Source organism: Hyaena hyaena, unplaced genomic scaffold, assembly GCF_003009895.1.
Source record: "Hyaena hyaena isolate Hyena2069 unplaced genomic scaffold, ASM300989v1 scaffold_563, whole genome shotgun sequence".
Taxonomy (NCBI): Eukaryota; Metazoa; Chordata; class Mammalia; order Carnivora; family Hyaenidae; genus Hyaena; species Hyaena hyaena.
This window is the reverse complement of record NW_024081197.1, coordinates 371,393-388,912: the sequence shown is the minus strand read 5'-3', so window position 1 is coordinate 388,912 and position 17,520 is coordinate 371,393. Positions and strand designations below refer to the sequence as shown.

The 17,520-nt window shown below is 44.4% G+C and overlaps 1 protein-coding gene across 9 annotated transcripts in view; it reads left to right on the top strand.

Moving 5' to 3' along the window:
- JADE1 (jade family PHD finger 1) overlaps positions 1–17,520 on the top strand; it is a 58,721-nt gene that overhangs the window by 26,632 nt on the left and 14,569 nt on the right. For 8 of the 9 annotated variants that reach the window (XM_039256243.1, XM_039256238.1, XM_039256237.1 and 5 more), the window contains 6 exons: positions 1,494–1,579; positions 4,584–4,741; positions 6,625–6,812; positions 9,396–9,607; positions 13,238–13,405; positions 14,760–14,876. In XM_039256243.1, coding sequence (XP_039112174.1) covers positions 1,494–1,579; positions 4,584–4,741; positions 6,625–6,812; positions 9,396–9,607; positions 13,238–13,405; positions 14,760–14,876 — 929 coding nt within the window. Of the gene's footprint in view, positions 1–1,493; positions 1,580–1,924; positions 1,968–4,583; positions 4,742–6,624; positions 6,813–9,395; positions 9,608–13,237; positions 13,406–14,759; positions 14,877–17,520 lie in introns of all 9 variants that reach the window. The other variant, XM_039256242.1, reaches the window with a different exon arrangement.

The window sequence follows — 17,520 nt, the reverse complement described above, 5'->3', positions numbered from 1 at the left end:
TTATGGGTGCTTTGATTCTCTGTCCTTTGTCTCTGGAATCCATGGAGATAAGAGCTTCCTGTTTGAGTGGCAACTGGTTTTGCTGGTAGAATGCAACTCCTTCAGGTTTGTGCTTTTATTTGCAGGGGGTGTGTGTTAATTTCCGGGAAACAGTACAATGTGTGTTCAGGGTAGAGGTGAGTAATTCTGTAGTTAGACACCCACTGCAAGTGGTTGTGAGGGCTGTTTGAGTGCTCTGGTGGTGGTATGGTACCCACAAACAGGAAGCCACTGCAATTGACCATAAAACAAGTGACAGGAGGCAAAGATGGAGGTGGGGAGAAAAGAGGCTGGGATTCTAAGGTATTGGGTAGTTGTGTTGAATATAAGTTGTCCATTGATTGGATGTGTCCTGAGTGAGAAGAGTCTAGAATGACTCTTAGGTTCTTGAATTATAATAGAAATGGTAGTGGTATTTATCAAAGTGGAAATAGAAGAGGAATAAGAGGTTTGGACAAAATGTCGAGTCCAGGTTTTGTCGTGCTGAGTTGACTGATCTGAGGAACCCCGGAGCTTTATGTCTTATCTGACAGTGAACATGGACTTGGAGCTTGGGAGGGAGGTGAATGTGGGAATGCAAGTCTGACAGTCTCCTGGGCACACTGTATAAGACTGAGAGGGCAGTGGGGAGTGCTTCTTGGGGAGGGCACTCAGAACAGGAAGGAGGAACACTAATATTTACCAGATGCATAGAAGACAAAGGACCACAAAGTGGACACCAGGAAAGAGAATTGCCACCCAGGCTGAGGGAGCATCTGAAGCAGGACGGAGTTGTTGCTGCAGAGAGGTCTTCAGGCCAGAGAGGAGCTCAGACATAGATAGCGACAGGAGACATGGGTGTCCTTGGTAGGGCTTCCAGATTTTGTGGTTTGGTGGGGGAGATGCTGGATAACAGAGCATTAGTTATTTGGTTGTGGAAGAAAGGCACAGAAAAGCGCCAGTTGGCCTTTCTTGGGAAAAGGGATTAGGCAGTTTTAAAGGTTATTTGCCATAGTACCTAGTCTACTGCAGTCTCAGAGCTTTCCTGTTCGGCATGCTAAATTTTTATGTTTTGTGGAGTCAAAACTTTAAGTTTTGGGGGATGGCATTAGGATTGAACATAATGATCTTAGCATTCAGAAAAGTTTACTGAAAACTCAGTCAAATGTTTTTCAATTTGTATTTACCAATGTGAGACTTTGAACCTCCTAAGAAGTTCAGGCTTAACAGATGAAGGCTTTACATGCATGGCGCTCTTAAAAGGCCTCCCTCCTGTGGGCTGTACCTGAGCTTGTTAGGCCTGCTCTGGAGAGTGAATGGTTTAAGTAAGTACTGGGAGTGGAGGAGCTTTGTGGCTCTTGTCATGGGTAGGTGCTGAGGTGAGCCTTGCCAAATTTGGTTTAAAAAAGCCCCTGTGAACGCACAGTGGTTTGTTTGCTTTTAATGGTTTCCTTTGGATATTTATTTGTCTTTAGGCCTCTCAACTACCTGGTCACAGAATTCCCGATCCCAGCACAGGAGAGGTTCATGCTCCAGACATGAAGATCGAAAACCTTCAGAGGTATTTCCTGAGTGATGGTGTGACTGTGCATGTCCTACATGTGTGCATGAGAACATATGATTGGCACACACCTGGTTGGTTGAAATTGATGCCTCTCTGCAATCAGGGGCAAGTTATCTAACTTCTTTGTGCCTCAGTTTCCAAATTTGTAAGATGGGGATAACACAGGTGTTTGCCTCAGAGGATTCCTGTGAGGATTAAGTGGGTTAATACACAGAGGTTAATACATACTAAGCACTTAGAAGAGTGCTCAGTAGTAAATGTTAGCTATTACTATTAATTATATTCTTTTTTTCCTTTTCTGTTTCATCTTCGCTGGCTCCCAACAACTTTTCCTCTGGCCAGGAGATCAGCGGGTTCGGCTGCTGCCAGTCACTGCCAGCCTCAAGTTAGTTTTGGCCATGAATTTGTGGCTTATTTGGCAACAACCCATTGTAATTCTGGGAGTTTTGTTTTGGCGATTACGCTTAAGGCTTTTTCCCCATTCTTTTTCAATTTGTTTCTTCTATTTCCCTTCTCCCCCACATTTTGTTGTCTACCTACCTACCTACCTACCTACCTACCTGTTATCTATTGTCTCTTTATTTACAATTGCTTTTAGGTGCATTACTCTGCTGGCCTTTGTTGATTAGGGGCTTCTACCAGTCCTGAGATATATTTGACAACCTTTGTCAGGCTCTGAGGATTTAAATGGTGGAAGAAAGGGCATTTTAGTTTATCAGTTTTCAGGTGGGCAGGTTGTGGGGAAGAGAGCCTTTGGTTCGGCCCCTTGTTTTGTGCTGCGTCTTTAACAGGATGACTTCAAAGACCACCTCATCCTGTAGCTTCAGAGCAGAGGCCTGCGATCCATCAGGTACTTCATTTTCTCTGACTGTAGTGGGAGTGCTGGGGGACACTGTGTTGAGCAGTGTAAGAATTTTTAGTTGTGGAATAACATTCTCCATAAGGAAATGTACTTTATATATCCTTTAAAATCGTGGAAAATCATCCCAGGAGACATTAGATCAAACCTTCATGGCCACCTTTATGGGCAGGTGGCCATTTTATTGCCTTGATTATTCCAGGCCTTTGTCATTTTGAACCTGCAGTGCTCCCTTTTCTGTGGTATTGGAGTGGCTCTGCCTGCCCTTATTTCTTTAGTTCTCTGTGCCGCCTCCAAAACCACTGTACTCTTATCACTTGAGGGCAAGAATACAGGGTGACTCAAATAGGGAAGCTAGTCCTGGGCGTGATGAGCACCAGGCAGTGAGGTAGGGCTGAGCAGCATGGATGGCGCTGGCCTTGTCCCTGACCCAGCTTTTGTTTCTGATTTTTTTTCTAAAATTCTCTGAGTTCAGCAGTTAGTTCAGACTACTTTATATTTGGGTTAGCACTAACTCTGAACTCTGCCAGAAGCTTGCAAATTCATTTAGGGCATCTGTTGCAGTTCTTGACTGTCCTCCTTCGAGTCTTACACTAAAGGAAAGGTGGGCCTTCGTGATCATTCTGTTTGTTGCTTCAGTTTGATTTTTCCTTCTTTGGCAAACTGCCTTATTTATTACTTAGAAGACTTAGTTGGGATGTGTTCTTTAACTGACTTGTTCCCTGAAGATGTAGACCTGTGATTTTTGTTTTCAAGGTCTTTCCTCTTTGGGGGTGAGGAGGGCACAGATGATTAAGATCCTGTGCAGACCACTGTGTCAGGCGGCTCAGTGCTGTCAGGGAACCTGATTTTAGTTGTGTTTTTGTGGAGGCTATGTGGCCGGGTTCTTGTTACTGGGACTTCAGAAACAAGAAGTAGCATACTGGGGAAAAGTCGGTGTTGAGAAATGTCAGGCTGGAGAAATGGCCTTTTTATTCAGTCACTGCCTCAGACTGTATTATGGTGAAGTTGATTAAAGTGATCACCAGTCTGAAAAGCCACCAGGAAAAACAAATATGGACCTATTAGCAGGCATCTAATGTGAACTGTGCTTAGCAGTGTAAGAAAGAACTCCCTGTCCCAAGAAGAGAGAGTTCAGCATTGTGACTTGTGTAAACAGAGTGTAGCTTACGGATGCAGGCTTGCTTCGTGCCAAATACAACTTTGAGCCAGCACTAATGCCAGGGTTGGAGATTCCTTATGTAGCCCCGAGACACCAGTGGACTGAGGACGGAGGACGAGGCCGTGGCTGGCTTGCGTCGCTGTGCTCCTGTAGTGTCCCCAGTTGGGCATGTGGGCACCACCTTTGCTCCCTCAGTACGGGGATACTTTTGAGTTTTGTGGGTCTGATTTGGGGACAGTGAAGAAAGGGTATAGTAGCTTGCTTGCTTCTTTGTTTTACTTTCCTTCCTTCCTCTGCTTTCCCCACAAATGTTGCTTCCCTTGTAGAAGTTATGCCACGTAAAGGAGTGTAACCATGTTCTTTACAAGCTCCCTTTCTGACTTGACACCATTGGTATGTCACTGCTTCTCTCCCATAGTTTCCCAGCCTGTACCTCTGCGTGGCACCTGCCAACCAGGGCCTGACTCCCCAGACACCTTGCTATAAGCCCTGGTGTCCTGGGTGGCGGGAGCTGGGTGGCTGCAGTCTGAGCATAGAAGAGGAGGCCCTGCTGGTTCTGGGTTTTGGCTTGAAGTTGTTAAATGGTTAGTGGAGTTTTATTTCTTAAACATGTACTAAAAGAGCACCTTTGAAATACCTTCTTCCGCAGATATTTAGGCGTGTTTTCAGCCGCCCTCTTTTTGAATTGAGAGTTCATAAGGTTTCTCAGGGGAGGACAACGAGGTTTCTCTGTGGCTTGTCAGAGACACCGCAGGCTTGTGGAGTGGTGAGGAAGTGAGAGGGTAGTGTGAGCCGAGCTGCCCCAAGCCTGAGAGGCCAAGGGTGTGGCGCGCTGAGGGGTTCCTGTCATAGGTCAGACTGGGTCTCTGCTGATACAGTGACCTTGTTACACGGCAGCTCCATGGTTACCCTGCAGCTGCCAGCACTCTGAATAAGAATGCAAATATCAAATGTCAGTGACCCTTTCTCTCCCTTTCCAGGTGTTTAGGACAGACCTGATCACCGCTATGAAGTTGCATGACTCCTATCAGCTGAACCCAGATGAGTACTATGTATTGGCAGATCCCTGGAGACAGGAGTGGGAGAAGGGGGTCCAGGTGCCCGTGAGCCCTGGGACCATCCCTCAGCCTGTGGCCAGGTAGACGTGCCTCTCCACCTGCCGTTGCTTTTTTGCCCTGACAGCCAAGTGCCTGAGAAAAGCAGTGTTTGAGTTAACAGTGAAATAATGAGGCCTTAAGTGGCCATGGAAATGTGTAGAAATACATTTTAGGTCCATAGGGTAATGATTTTTTGAGGGCCATGGGCCTCCAGACTTCACATTCTGGCTGTCTTGGGAAGGTGCTGCTTTCTCATGAGAGGAGGGCAAATCCCAAGACATTTTGAAAACTGACTGGGGGAAGGAAAACCTCTTTTATTCGTACACTTGTCTCTCACATACCCCCATGTCATCTTCACTCTGGAGAGGAGTGAGGGCCCAGCTTGTTGGGTATTGTGGGGATTGACTGCACCTCTGGAGAGGAGGCCTGCCAGATCAGGGTTAGGTGGAAGGGGAGGACTATATTTGATGAATTCTCCTGTGGGTGGACTTTGCCCAGTTCTTGCCAGGCTTTCTTGGGATTTACTTTGTAAAGCACTTTTCTCCTTAAGGGTGTTGAGGGTCTGGGTCCTTGATGACTCCCCTCTGCATTAAGTCGGGGCCAGTTTGCTCATTTCTTTGCTGTCTTGCTCAGCTGACCTGGAGGCTCCACACAGGGAGAGGATTCAGGGCCTCTGCTCAGCTAGCACCTGGCTTCTCTGCTGTGTTGTCACTCAGCTGTCTGCTTTGTGAAGTGGACTTTTTCACTGTTGCTGATTATTGTTGTTTTGGGATCTGTGACAAATGTCCACATAAATATTCAGGCTTAAATGACCAGTCAGATCCCCTTGTAGGTAGACTCCTGGCCTACGGAGTGGAATGTTCAACTGGGCTCTACAGGATAAACACCATGTTTGCCTTAGAATCTGCATCTGGGGTACAGCCCCAACTGTTTGAGGGCTGGCAGTCCCAATCCAGGAATTCCTCTCTCAATCTTTTTTTTAGGTGGGGGAGGGAGGGGGAGCGGGGAAGCCCAGCATCAGAGAAGTATGTGGTACCACAGCTTCTGGAGTTTTTAGTTAAAACCTTGCTCTTAGTTGAGTAGGAGAAATAACAGCCTTTGGTTTGCCTGAGTGTCATGTAGATAAAATGACGCTGGTAATTGTAAGGTTGATGAAGGTACTTTGACACCCCTTGGACTGCTTGTTGATGCTCACACAAACTGCTGACATGGTGGGTGTGGGTCTCTGATGCTGGGCCTTTGTTTTTAGGAAGAGGACCCTTCATTCCATGTCAGGGTTGATTGGGTCTTGGTGTTGTCATTTCTTTTGAGTGGGGTGTGGTGGAAAGCTCTTCTCCAGGTGTTAACAGGTTGGGAGAGAGGTTTGCAGTTATAAGAGATCCTGAGTGTATGGGATCTTAGACTGCCTCTTGGATTCTTAGACTGCTTAGTGATGGACAAGGCCTAGTTTTATTTTTAAGATTAGAGGCGATGGGTTTATCATGCAGTGTTCTGCCATGCATTGCCTTGCCTGAACCTAGTGCTGGGCCTTCAGCAGGGTGGTCAGGCCTGATCGGTAGAAAGTGATTTCATCCTATACTCTTGAAAGTTAGGTCAGTGTAGAGGTGTTGCCAGCAGAGCAACTGCTGTCCTAGAAGGCGGCTCAGGGCATGCAGGATCCTGGGAAACCAGTTGGAAAAAGCTGGTAAAGCTGGTTTTGAGTACTTTTTAGTGTTTTTTCACTTGTATCTTTTTCTATTTGGGGGGATTAGATGACACTTCTACTTAGTTTTAATAGCAGTGACATTAGGGTTTTAAGCCTATTTGTTCCACGAGAACCTGGGGTTTAGGATGTTGGAGGTGGAAGCAAGCTTTGGGCCTTGTGATGACTTTCTTTCATGTGGCAGGAAGGGTAACCTGGCTGCCTTGTTTTCTTGTTAACTAGGGTCGTGTCTGAAGAGAAATCCCTCATGTTCATCAGGCCCAAGAAATACATTGTCTCACCGGGCTCCGAGCCTCCAGAATTGGGCTATGTTGATATCCGGACGCTGGCCGACAGTGTGTGTCGTTATGACCTCAACGACATGGACGCTGCATGGCTGGAACTGACCAATGAGGAATTTAAGGAAATGGGTGAGAGACCATGGGTTATATTGTTTTATTAACGAATGACCAGTAGAGAAGAAGTTTTGGCATCTGGGTGAGTAGTAGAAGCTCCTCATAGCCTGGTGAAGCCGGCTCCATCATAGCTTCAGTCTCAGAATTATGGGCTCTTTTTCAGAGATGAGCTTGTCTGGCTATGGCACACATGTTCAGGTGGACGCCATCTGTAGGCGGCTCATAGACACTGGTGGGTTTGACGGAGGGGTGTTGTCTGTTGGTGTGGAGGCAGGATTCTCCGTTTCTGCCTTGATCCACCCCCCCTTACTTATTTACCTCAAGGGAACTGAAGCCCAGAGAAACAAAGTGACTTCCTCAAGATGACAGGAGGGTCTGGTCCAGTTTCCTGCTTTGGTGTTTTGTTTGTTTTTCTTGCAATGCGACTCAGATCCTTTCCTCAGCTGTGGCCTGTTGTTTCTCATAGTAAACTCCACTCCAGCCGGGCTCATCGTTTTCTAACACACCTCTTATGTTTCTCACCTCCATGATTGTCCTTGAGGCCTCCAAACCTGGAGTGCTTTTCCCTTTTCCGTCTTTACCTCTGTCCTGGCTCTCCTTTTGTGAAGCCCCTGCCTTAGCTGAGCGCTCCACCACCCATGGTGGTTTATTTTCTATAAGTTGTTCTTTTTGTGTGTATGTACAGCCTGGAGCTTCGGTACTTCATTTACTGGCACATCCTGGTGTCAGGACCAGGATGGCATGTAGGTATCATCTCACATGCCACCTCTGATCACCAAGGGCTACCTGAAGTGTCGTGATGAGCAGGACCACTGAGGTCAAGTCTGGGCTCCATGTGAGAGACTGTGAGGATTAATTAAAATTTTTGCTCTGGGACCCTGAGGGGAGAGAGATGTTTGGTGGCTGTCTGGCACATAGTAAATATTTACAGAGTATTTATTTGGTGGTAAATTTGAAAGCCCTGAGGGACAAAGACTGTTTTGCGTTGTATCATCAGTCAGTCTTTGAGCCTACCTGGTGCATACCACATGCTTGTTGTGCTGTCATGCTGCTCTCCAGCCTGTGGCATCAGAGCAGTGGTGTGGACTGAGCTAGGAAAGCATCACCAAAGGTCCCTGCTTTTAGGTATCTGTGGCCAGGATATTAGCAAGCCAGGAGGCTCTTTTACACAGTCTGTTCGTAAGTTTTTGGCTCTTTTACACAGTCTGTTCATAAGTTTTCAGAGCTCCCTTGGATGGACTACCATTCTGTTCCAACTTCAAAGATTATAAAGTTGTGCTTTGTCATAGCTGTGTAAAGAAAGACCAATGTAATGCATTTGACTGGGTAGGTGTCCCGTCTTAAGGCAGGAAGGGTACAGCCAGAGACATTGGGGCTTTGGGGGTGGTTTAAGTAACGAGTCTGGCCTGACTCATCAGATTGAAAGATAGCGTGGAATACTTCTGGCAAGACAGATGATGCGATTGTAACATAAATTGAACATATGCTTAAAGATGTTTGTTTTATTTTTATTGGTATTTGTAATGGTAAAAAATAACTATAGAGCATAGAATTGTATTTTCAAAGCCACTGGTGGTTTCAAAACTGGTAGGAGGAATTGAGATAGGAGTGCCTGGCCATGCAGGCAAGTACCTCATCAGTAAATAGGGTGTGAGGTCATAGCTAGGTGGTTTTTTGGAATGTGCTCAGAGCTTGTCACAGTATCAGCTCTGATTCGTTCTTCAGATTTTTAAAAACTTGAAGTGTTAATTTGGTGGTTTTATATTTATCAGAGTGCATAAAAGTTACTGGCTCTAATGACTTTTCTGTTTCTTGCCACTTACATGTTTTGTTAACGTATTTTTATTCTAACCTGTTTTTTCTTTCTGCATGAGTATTTTCATTGTAGGAAGTTTGGAATATCTCTCAAGTGGAAGAAAATAAAAGTCTTATCTCACCACTACTATAACCATGATAATCACTTGAAATTTATTTTTGATCATGCTTGCTAAGAATGCAGTTTATTTGATTCACAATGAGCTGTTTCCTTTGTAGACATTCCTTGTGTTTCTGTCTTTCATGTGTCTGATTAACTATGCATCTCAACTTTGTAAATTCAGAGAGTGAGGAGAGATAAACCAGTTAAAAACATTTGTGTGCTCAGAGTGAAATCTGTTCTCAGAGCAACATTTTAAGCAGCAAGAAAGAATGTTTTTCAGAAAATACCCAAACTATAATCTGTGGTCATGGTTTTGAAGTCCCTTACACATTACTTGTTATGTATAATGTTATAATGAAATGATAATCTAACAATATATGGCTATGTATTTAATAGCCTTAAACCCTCTTTTGCTTTTCTACTTACAACACTACATCTTCAGCGCCTAACCATAAGTAACAAACTATTGCATGGAGGGCTGTTTTTGCCTTTTAATTTGAAGATCCCTCCTTGGAACAGTCTGAGAGGCCTTCAGTAGAAAATGGGACACTCAGGATGGATTTAGTTAGAAGACTATGTATTGTAAATATAAAAATATTAATACTGTCATCAATACTTTCTTACTGTAATGTTTACTAATATGGGTGTATTGAAATGTTTTTGTGGCATTTTCCCTTCAGGAATGCCCGAGTTAGATGAATACACCATGGAGAGGGTCCTGGAGGAATTTGAACAGCGATGCTATGACAATATGAATCATGCCATAGAGACCGAAGAAGGCTTGGGGATTGAATACGATGAAGATGTTGTCTGTGATGTGTGCCAGTCACCTGATGGTGAGGACGGCAATGAGATGGTGTTCTGTGACAAATGCAACATCTGTGTGCACCAGGTATGTGGGCAGCGAGGCCCAGAAAAGAGCCAACTGGGGTGTGAGCCTATCTGCCACCAGGGAGCCCAGGGAGGCCAGAGGTCTTCCGCCACATGGGGTCTATTTTTCTGCTGTCCTTAGTGAGTTAACGAAGTGTGCCCTATGGACGACGTCTCCTTTTTCCTAGTGGGTTTTTACAGTGTTTGAGGTATTTCCTGTTACTCTTTTACAACTGGAGGAATAGGATCTCTTATGGAAATCCTTCTTCCTTCACCTAATGTTTTTATTTCTTTCCATAGGAGTGAAGTTTGTTTAAAAAGAATATATGAGCCCCCTCTGCCCTGGCTTTCACACCTGAGTTTAGATATTAACACTGTGGGGGGTGGAGGGCAATTCCTAAAAAAGGTGGTTAGTTTGCTATTAGTTTGATAGGCTGCCATAACAAAATACCATAGGACTGGGTGGCTTAAAACAACAGACTTTGATTTCACAATTCTGAAGATGGGAAGTCTGAAATTAAGGTGTGTTGAGAGGGGCATGTTCCCTCAAAAATCTATAGGGGCATTCTTACTTGCCTCTGCCTGGCTTCTGGTAGTTTGCTAACAACAATGTTGTGTTCTTTGGTTTGCAGCTGCACAGTTCTGGTCTCTGCCTTTGTTGTCGTATGGTGTCCTTCTTGTATGTGTGTCTTCATACATGGCCATCTTCTGAGGACACCAGTCATAATGTATTAGGGGCTCACCTTATTCCAGTATGACCTCATCTTAACAGATGACATCTGTTGGACCCTGTTTCCAAATAAGGTTACATTCTGAGGGCCTGGGGTTAGGACTTAAACATATCTGGGACACAGTTGCTAACATGTGTTAGTTTGTAAACTGTGATATTGAGGAAGAGCAGAGAGGTCCCTTTTCTTGAATGTTTATTCCTGTCCTTCCTGATGCCAGTTGGCATCTGGTTGTTGTTTGCCACCATCCACAGAAAAGTAAATTTTTTGGCTTCAGTAAGTATGGGCAAAGCTCATGACAGTCTGATGCTCTTCTCTCTTATTTATTCCTTAATGCAGTAATGAACTAATTTAGATTTCTGTGGGGACACATGTTCATATATACTCTTAGGATTAAAAAAAAATGTTTTAATGTTTATTTTGAGAGAAGAGTGTGTGTGTGAGCAGGGGAGGGGCGTAGAGAGAGGGAGACACAGAATCCAGAGCAGGCTCCAGGCTCTGAGCTGTTAGCACAGAGCCTGATGCGAGGCTCGAACCCACGAGCTGTGAGATCACGACCCCAGCCGAAGTCTGACGCTCAACTGACTGACCCACCCAGGTGACCCTACTCTTAGGATTTAATTGGCTGTCTGTCATCTACTGATGTTGAGATTTAAAACAAACCTAAAAGAGAGACTCATGTGGAATAGTTCCTTGGGTGACCTCTCAGAAGAATCAAGTTTGTTCTGTGAAATTCTTCTTCATCATTTTCTTTATAATAGGTCTTCCTCATGGGCTTCCCTTCTGCCTGGTGATGTCACTGCCGATAGCCTCATGTCAGCTCATCCTGACAAAGAGACATGAGGCCACAGTCTTTTTAGTCATATTACAGGCCATCTTGCAGCTCTAGGTTTTCAGAGTATCTGAGAAATTTCCTTGGGATAACATAATTCTTGCAGTGGTTTTATTGTGACTATTGATGTTGCCTTTTTGCTCCTGGTGTTATTTACCTGGATGATGTTTCAGTGTTTTTCATGCCATTTTACTTACTTTTTTTTTCCTCTGTGAATTTTGTTTGACAATAAGGGTTCTGTTTGAAAACTAGTTGAATGCCCTGTTTATAAATGAGTTCACTGATGTCAGGTCAGGGTGGCTTATCCAGGATCCCACTGTGGTTTCGTGACAGAGTTGGGACTGGGACTCAGGACTCTAGACCCCCACACCTGTTCCCAGTCCTCTGTTCCTTTTGCCACGCCACATTGTACCTTTTCCTTAACATTTACTTCATCTTCTTTTTGACATGTTCTTCCAGCCTTCTTTAAGGCATACTGTGCTTAATCTTTTAATTTAGCTTACACTTGATTTTCCAGAAAAAAAAAATTCTCTTTTCAAATGTGACTTTCTCTAGAATGCCTGATACAGACTTTTTTTTTTTTTTACTTTTTTAAAGTATTTGAAACCTTAATAGTATCTTTTAGTTCTATTAAAATTTTTTTTCCTGGTAAGTCTGTGTTGACAGTGGCTTACTCATGGCACCGACTTAGTGATCCTGAGCTCCAATCTTGCTGTTACTTAACTTTGGTCCTCTCTCATGCTTGTGGTTTCCTTTCTGCATCCTGGATATTCAGATTGCATAGTGGCTGTGTTTTTCCTGTCTGGAGGATTGGAGCTATGTTACTGTGACTCTTGGCTTTCTGACTTCTGGTTCATTTAAGGATAAAGTTCTGAACAGTTTGGTGATTTAAAGGTTCTGAATGTATTCTTCATACCATCCTGGTTTTGTTTCCTCACTTATTTTAACATTTACCTTTTCTTTTTTGAACCATCTTAATAATGACTTTAGTTGTAAAATCCTTGATTTCAGCAGTTCAGGCTGTCTTGTGCATTTTGTCATCTTTATTTTAAATATCAGCTGCAGGCACCTTGGTGGCTCATTTGGTTAAGTGTTTGACTGTTGATCTCAGCTCAGGTCATGATCACCTGGTTAGTGGGATCAAACCCTGTATCAGCTCCATGCTGGCAGCATGGAGCCTGCTTGAGGTTCTCACTCTTTGCCCCTCCCCAGCTCATGCTCTCCCTTTCTCAAATAAATAAAATTTAAAAAATAGACACCAGCTAAAGACACCAAATTCTTTCTTTGTCTACAATATCTCATTTTTTGTGCCTGTTGTGTTTACTTGGGAGAGTGATAGAGTTTAGTGAGTAGAAGAGCTTGCTGAGCGGTGGGAATTCAGATAGATGTGCCTCAGTTCATTCTTATTTCTTTTCTTTTTTTAAGTTTATTTATTTATTTGAGAGAATTTGGGAGCAGGGAAGGGCAGAGAGAGACAGGGAATCTTAGGCAGACTTTGCACTGTCAGCATGTAGCCACATGCAGGACTCGATCTCATAAACGATGAGGTCATGACCTGAGCCGAAACCAGTTGGCTGAGCCATCCAGGTGTGTCTTCTCCCCCTTCACTCCCCAATTCTTAATTTCTGAGACCATCTCATTGAACAGCTTTCAGAGACTCAACTGCTTTTTGCATTTTACCCTCACTTTGTATCCCACCCACATCAGTAAATCAGAGGAGGAATAGCTTTCCTCATTTAGCCTTGTGGACTGTTTCAAGAATTTCCTGCCCAGTATTTAAAAACTTGGTGTGTGTAGACAGGTGCCTGTAGCCACACAGCAAAGCAGATCTGTAAACCTTTTTGACCTCCAGGTGTTTTCAGGACTGTCCCCTGGAAATAAGAAGTATGTGTTGTCCCAAGGATCCCAGATACCTCTTTGCTGCTGTGGTCATGCTGCCAGGCATCTTTGCTGAAGGGAGAGATTCTCCAGCTAGGTGGACCTGGGAGTACCTCTGTTCTGTTAAAATCAGTCTAAGTGTTTTTAAAATAATAGGTATACAGGGAAAAGTAAATCTATCTTTTTTTCTGTTTTCCTTGGGGGATGGCTACAGGCCTGTTATGGAATTCTCAAGGTCCCAGAGGGTAGTTGGCTCTGCCGGACATGCGCCCTGGGGGTTCAGCCAAAGTGTTTGCTGTGTCCCAAGAAAGGTGGAGCTATGAAGCCTACCCGCAGTGGCACCAAATGGGTCCATGTCAGCTGTGCTCTGTGGATCCCTGAGGTAGGTGTGGCTCTTACTGGTAGCTTAGGTCAGGAGGTACTGGTTTTTAGCTGGGTGTGGCGGTGGGGAGCACTTCATAAATAAGGGGTATTATGCATAGCTAATGAGTAAAAAGACACCTTTTAGTTGCTATCTCCACTCCCCTGCCCCCAGCTGAATCTCAGGCGTACTGTCGTTTTGTCATGGTATATATACATTTGTGGGAATGTTAACTGGAAGCAGCGGTGAGTTGGACCCTCAGTTGTATTCAGACTTCACTTTGGAACTGTGTCACAGCTAACCCACTGCTGACACACACATTTCTGGGAGTGGACCTGCTGTGCTTACAGCTGTGGCCTGTGGCCTGGGTGTCACTGTGTCCTTCCCCAGGGATCTTCCCCAGGGATCAGTTCTGCCTTTCTGGGCCTGGGGAGCCATACACGCAGCATGGTTAAAGAACTGCTGTAGGTCACATTTCTGTGATTTTTATTAAAATTCTTACTTAGCCTCAACCTTTTTAATTTTAGGTTTGGTCTAATTTATTTCAAGTCCCAGACCTTGACTAATTTAATTTGCATGGCACACTATGAGAATATCATTTGTGATTCAGATTTCAGCATTTCTTTTGGTGTGTGATATTAGGTGCATTTTTCCTCCTGAATAAAATTATCTGGGGATGATTTGTAGTTTCATGACTTGGGTTTTGGTAGAACTGGATCTCATAGTTGGTATCAACAGCGATACAGTTCAGTGATCCAGGCTGAATGCAGAGAGGATACCTTATTTATCTTGGTAATTTTCCACTTTGACTGTAGTAATCTTTTCTGACTGAAAAGAATGGTTTTCTTCAGTGAGGGAGGCACTAAAATTATTTTATATTTACTTACTCCATTGTTCACAAACTACTTACTTAAAGATTTTCAGTTTCTACTGAACCAGAAATATTGTGGACCAGAAATAGAGTAGATAGTATTGTCCTGATACATAACCATCTTTGCTGTCAGACACTCAGGTGAGAAGTGAATATTATTGGTTATCTGCGTGGTTTTATAAATAGGGACGTGTATGTCAACTGAGCTCCCCTTCCTCCCCCTCCCCCCCACTCCCATGCATGGAGGGCATGGGGCATGGGCCATGTGCTCTGGGCTCTCTACTCTCTCTGCTGCTACTGGATCAGAGCTGGCCCCTGAACTGTCCAGATGCTCTAAAGTAGAGGTTTCCCTGTTGTAGGAGAGTGCATGCATGTCTGCCCCTTGCTGCTGTCAGGTCGGCGGTCTGCAGGAAAACAGGATCTTTAAGTTTCTGTTGACCATGCTCAGTCCTTGTTGGTCAGATGGCCTCAGCTACCCTGTCTTGCTGTTCCTTGGACCTGTAGGTGAGCATTGGCAGCCCCGAGAAGATGGAACCCATCACGAAGGTGTCTCACATCCCCAGTAGTCGGTGGGCACTGGTGTGTAGCCTCTGCAATGAGAAGTTTGGGGCCTCCATACAGGTAATCCTCTCTGTGGTAATGGCTCTGTTTCGGGGTTGGATGAGGGAGGGCTCTGTGAACTGTTAGAGGATTTGGAGATGGGACTAGAATCCAGAAAGCAGGGCAGGGTTCTCCCAGCTCTTCAGAGGCTGCTGAGGAATGATTCTAGCCCAGTATAAACAATTTTAGCTGGCGGATTGTGTCCAGTGTTACCAGAACCCCAGCTGTAACAATCACAGATCAAGTCAGAAGTCCATCTGAGGTGTAAGGCAGTTCTAGTTTGTCTCTGGTTTCTACCTTTCTGCCCCAAGCCTGGCATTGCAGCTCTTTACGCAGGCAGGTACCTTCGGGGAAGAACCATTCTTGACACTGGAGAGTTGGCTGCCTTCCCTCCACCCCCGACACTTAAAGAGCTGGTGACAGACCTGCCTCTGTGACTGCCTCTTGACACTGCTTGTTTTGGTGCACACATGGGGTGCCTGAAAACCTTAGAAGTGCACTATTCCAAGTCAACTTGGTGTGCTAATACTTCAGCGTTTGGTAGAGAAGATTCTTTGGAGCACCAACTGCATAGTGGGACGCCCACGAGGTGCTGCACCAACCAAGTGTTGTTTGCAGAAGCTGTTATCTGGGTACGGGTTGGACATCTGATTATTCATGGCACCTAGGGTGTGTGGGATGGAATGTGGTGGTGGGGGTGGCGGGGGGGGGGTGGAGAAGCAATTATGTTAAAATTTTGCCTACATTTTCTATGTCCACACACAGATAAATGTAGAAAATCTTCAGGTGGAATTATGGAGGGAATATAAATGGTGTGCTACTTTTTCATGTTTCTGAAAATTCTGCTTGAGAAGTTGACTTCAGGGCCTCAGGTTATTGGCATTTTAGAGTCATGACCTAAGGTGACCAAGATGCTTTTTCTGCCAATGCTGTATGTGACATTGGCTCTAAAGGTAAGATCAGGTCTTCCTCTGAGAAGAAGGTCCAGCTCAGGGCCACTGGCATCTCTTCTTCGGTCTCAGTGACACATGCAAGGATCAGTAGCTTCTCTCTTGATGTAGAAAACACAACAGATCAGCACAGATACACACTGCCAGTCTTAGGTTTTGAAGAAATGAATTCATTGGGCAAAATCTTTTTGTATTTTGGCTGATAAATCTCCTTTCAGTAATTTACTGACTGGAGGTTTTAAAACTTTTTCATTTTGTAAGCCTATTATTTCTGCTTTTCTTCATTATCACCTCCACTGGAGTTCAAGAATCCAAAAGGTAACAAATATTCAGAGGGTGAGGCATGAGATAGCTGGTGGGATTTGGCTGCAGACCTTGAAAATAGTGCAGGGTTTTGCATGTGAATAGAATCTGTTTAAAACACAACAAAAACTGTCTGGCCCTTCATTCTGGGAAGAAAATGGAGGAAAAAGTTTTTAGAAAGCCTCAGAATGAAAAAGAAGCATTAGAACCCTGTGAGTGTGTTTCTCTATAGACGTACCCGCGTGAGCACTTGCAGGACATGAGCAGAAGCAGACCGCGAGAAATGGAAATTATCTCCTTCCTTGTTACCGAATGTGTTTCCAAGGATAAAGTTTATGCCCATTCCTGAGCACATCAATCCTGGTCCTGAACTAATGTTTGTGAGAGGTGGGCAAATGAGACCTTTGTGTCTCTTTTAAAGAGAGAACAAGAAAATGCCTTCTTTTTGTTGCCACTGACTTCTCTTTTCCCAGAACATTATCTTGAAGAAGAGGCCAAGTAAGGTTGACGATTTTTCATGTCTTCACAGAATAGATTGATTTTTATTAAAGAATTCCTCTCTGAAATGTCTGCAGCTGTAGAGTCTCTGGTTTATGTTTCTGTAACATCTGTTTGCTGAGTCAACCTGAATAGGAAAACCCAGAGGAAGGCCGTTTGGCGCCTTTACAAAGTTCTGTATAAATAATCTGCTGCAGCTCATTCCTCTCTAAGGTCTGAGAGCTGGGTTAGGGGTAGGTTAAGCCAGACCCAGATTGCGTCTCCAGTCATCTGTTCCTACTTTGACTTTCTGCCTTGCTGTGCGCTAGAAGGGAGGAGCACTTTGTATTTTAATGATAGTGGCCAGGTGTGTATGTGTGTGTTCTGCCACTTAAGCTGATTTCACACATTTTTTGGAATTGAGGTTATTTATAGGTAAAATTACAGATTTATGTTAGTTCATATGCTGTAAGTGTTTCTAATGGGAATGGTGAAGGGAGCTGGATTTTCTGTACTTCTTGGTATAAGAGGATTTATAAAAATGGAAGAAATCATGGCTGGCAATGAGTCACCTCTTAAATACTGAAATGATGAGGGGGAAAAAGCCCCAACTCAAGCCTCTGCCATTTGTGGTTCTGGGATTCAGGGTCTGTTGAATGAGTTTAATTAAGCTTTTTAGCTGGCCTTGGGCCACCATGTTCTGCTCCTCTCTGCAGTTCTGGTGTGCCCTGGGATCAGTTGGCCTCACACAATACAGTGTTGCTTTTGAGGGACTGGCTTCAGTCACCGCAAGGAACCTCCTTCCAGGGATTCGCCCAGCAAGATCAGATGGAAAGAAGTTAATGACTTTCCTCCTGCTGGGCTTCTGGCTTGCTGTCTGAATCAAGGCACTAAATTGTAGCCCTGAGCAGACAGCAAGAGGGAAGGTGTTTAGT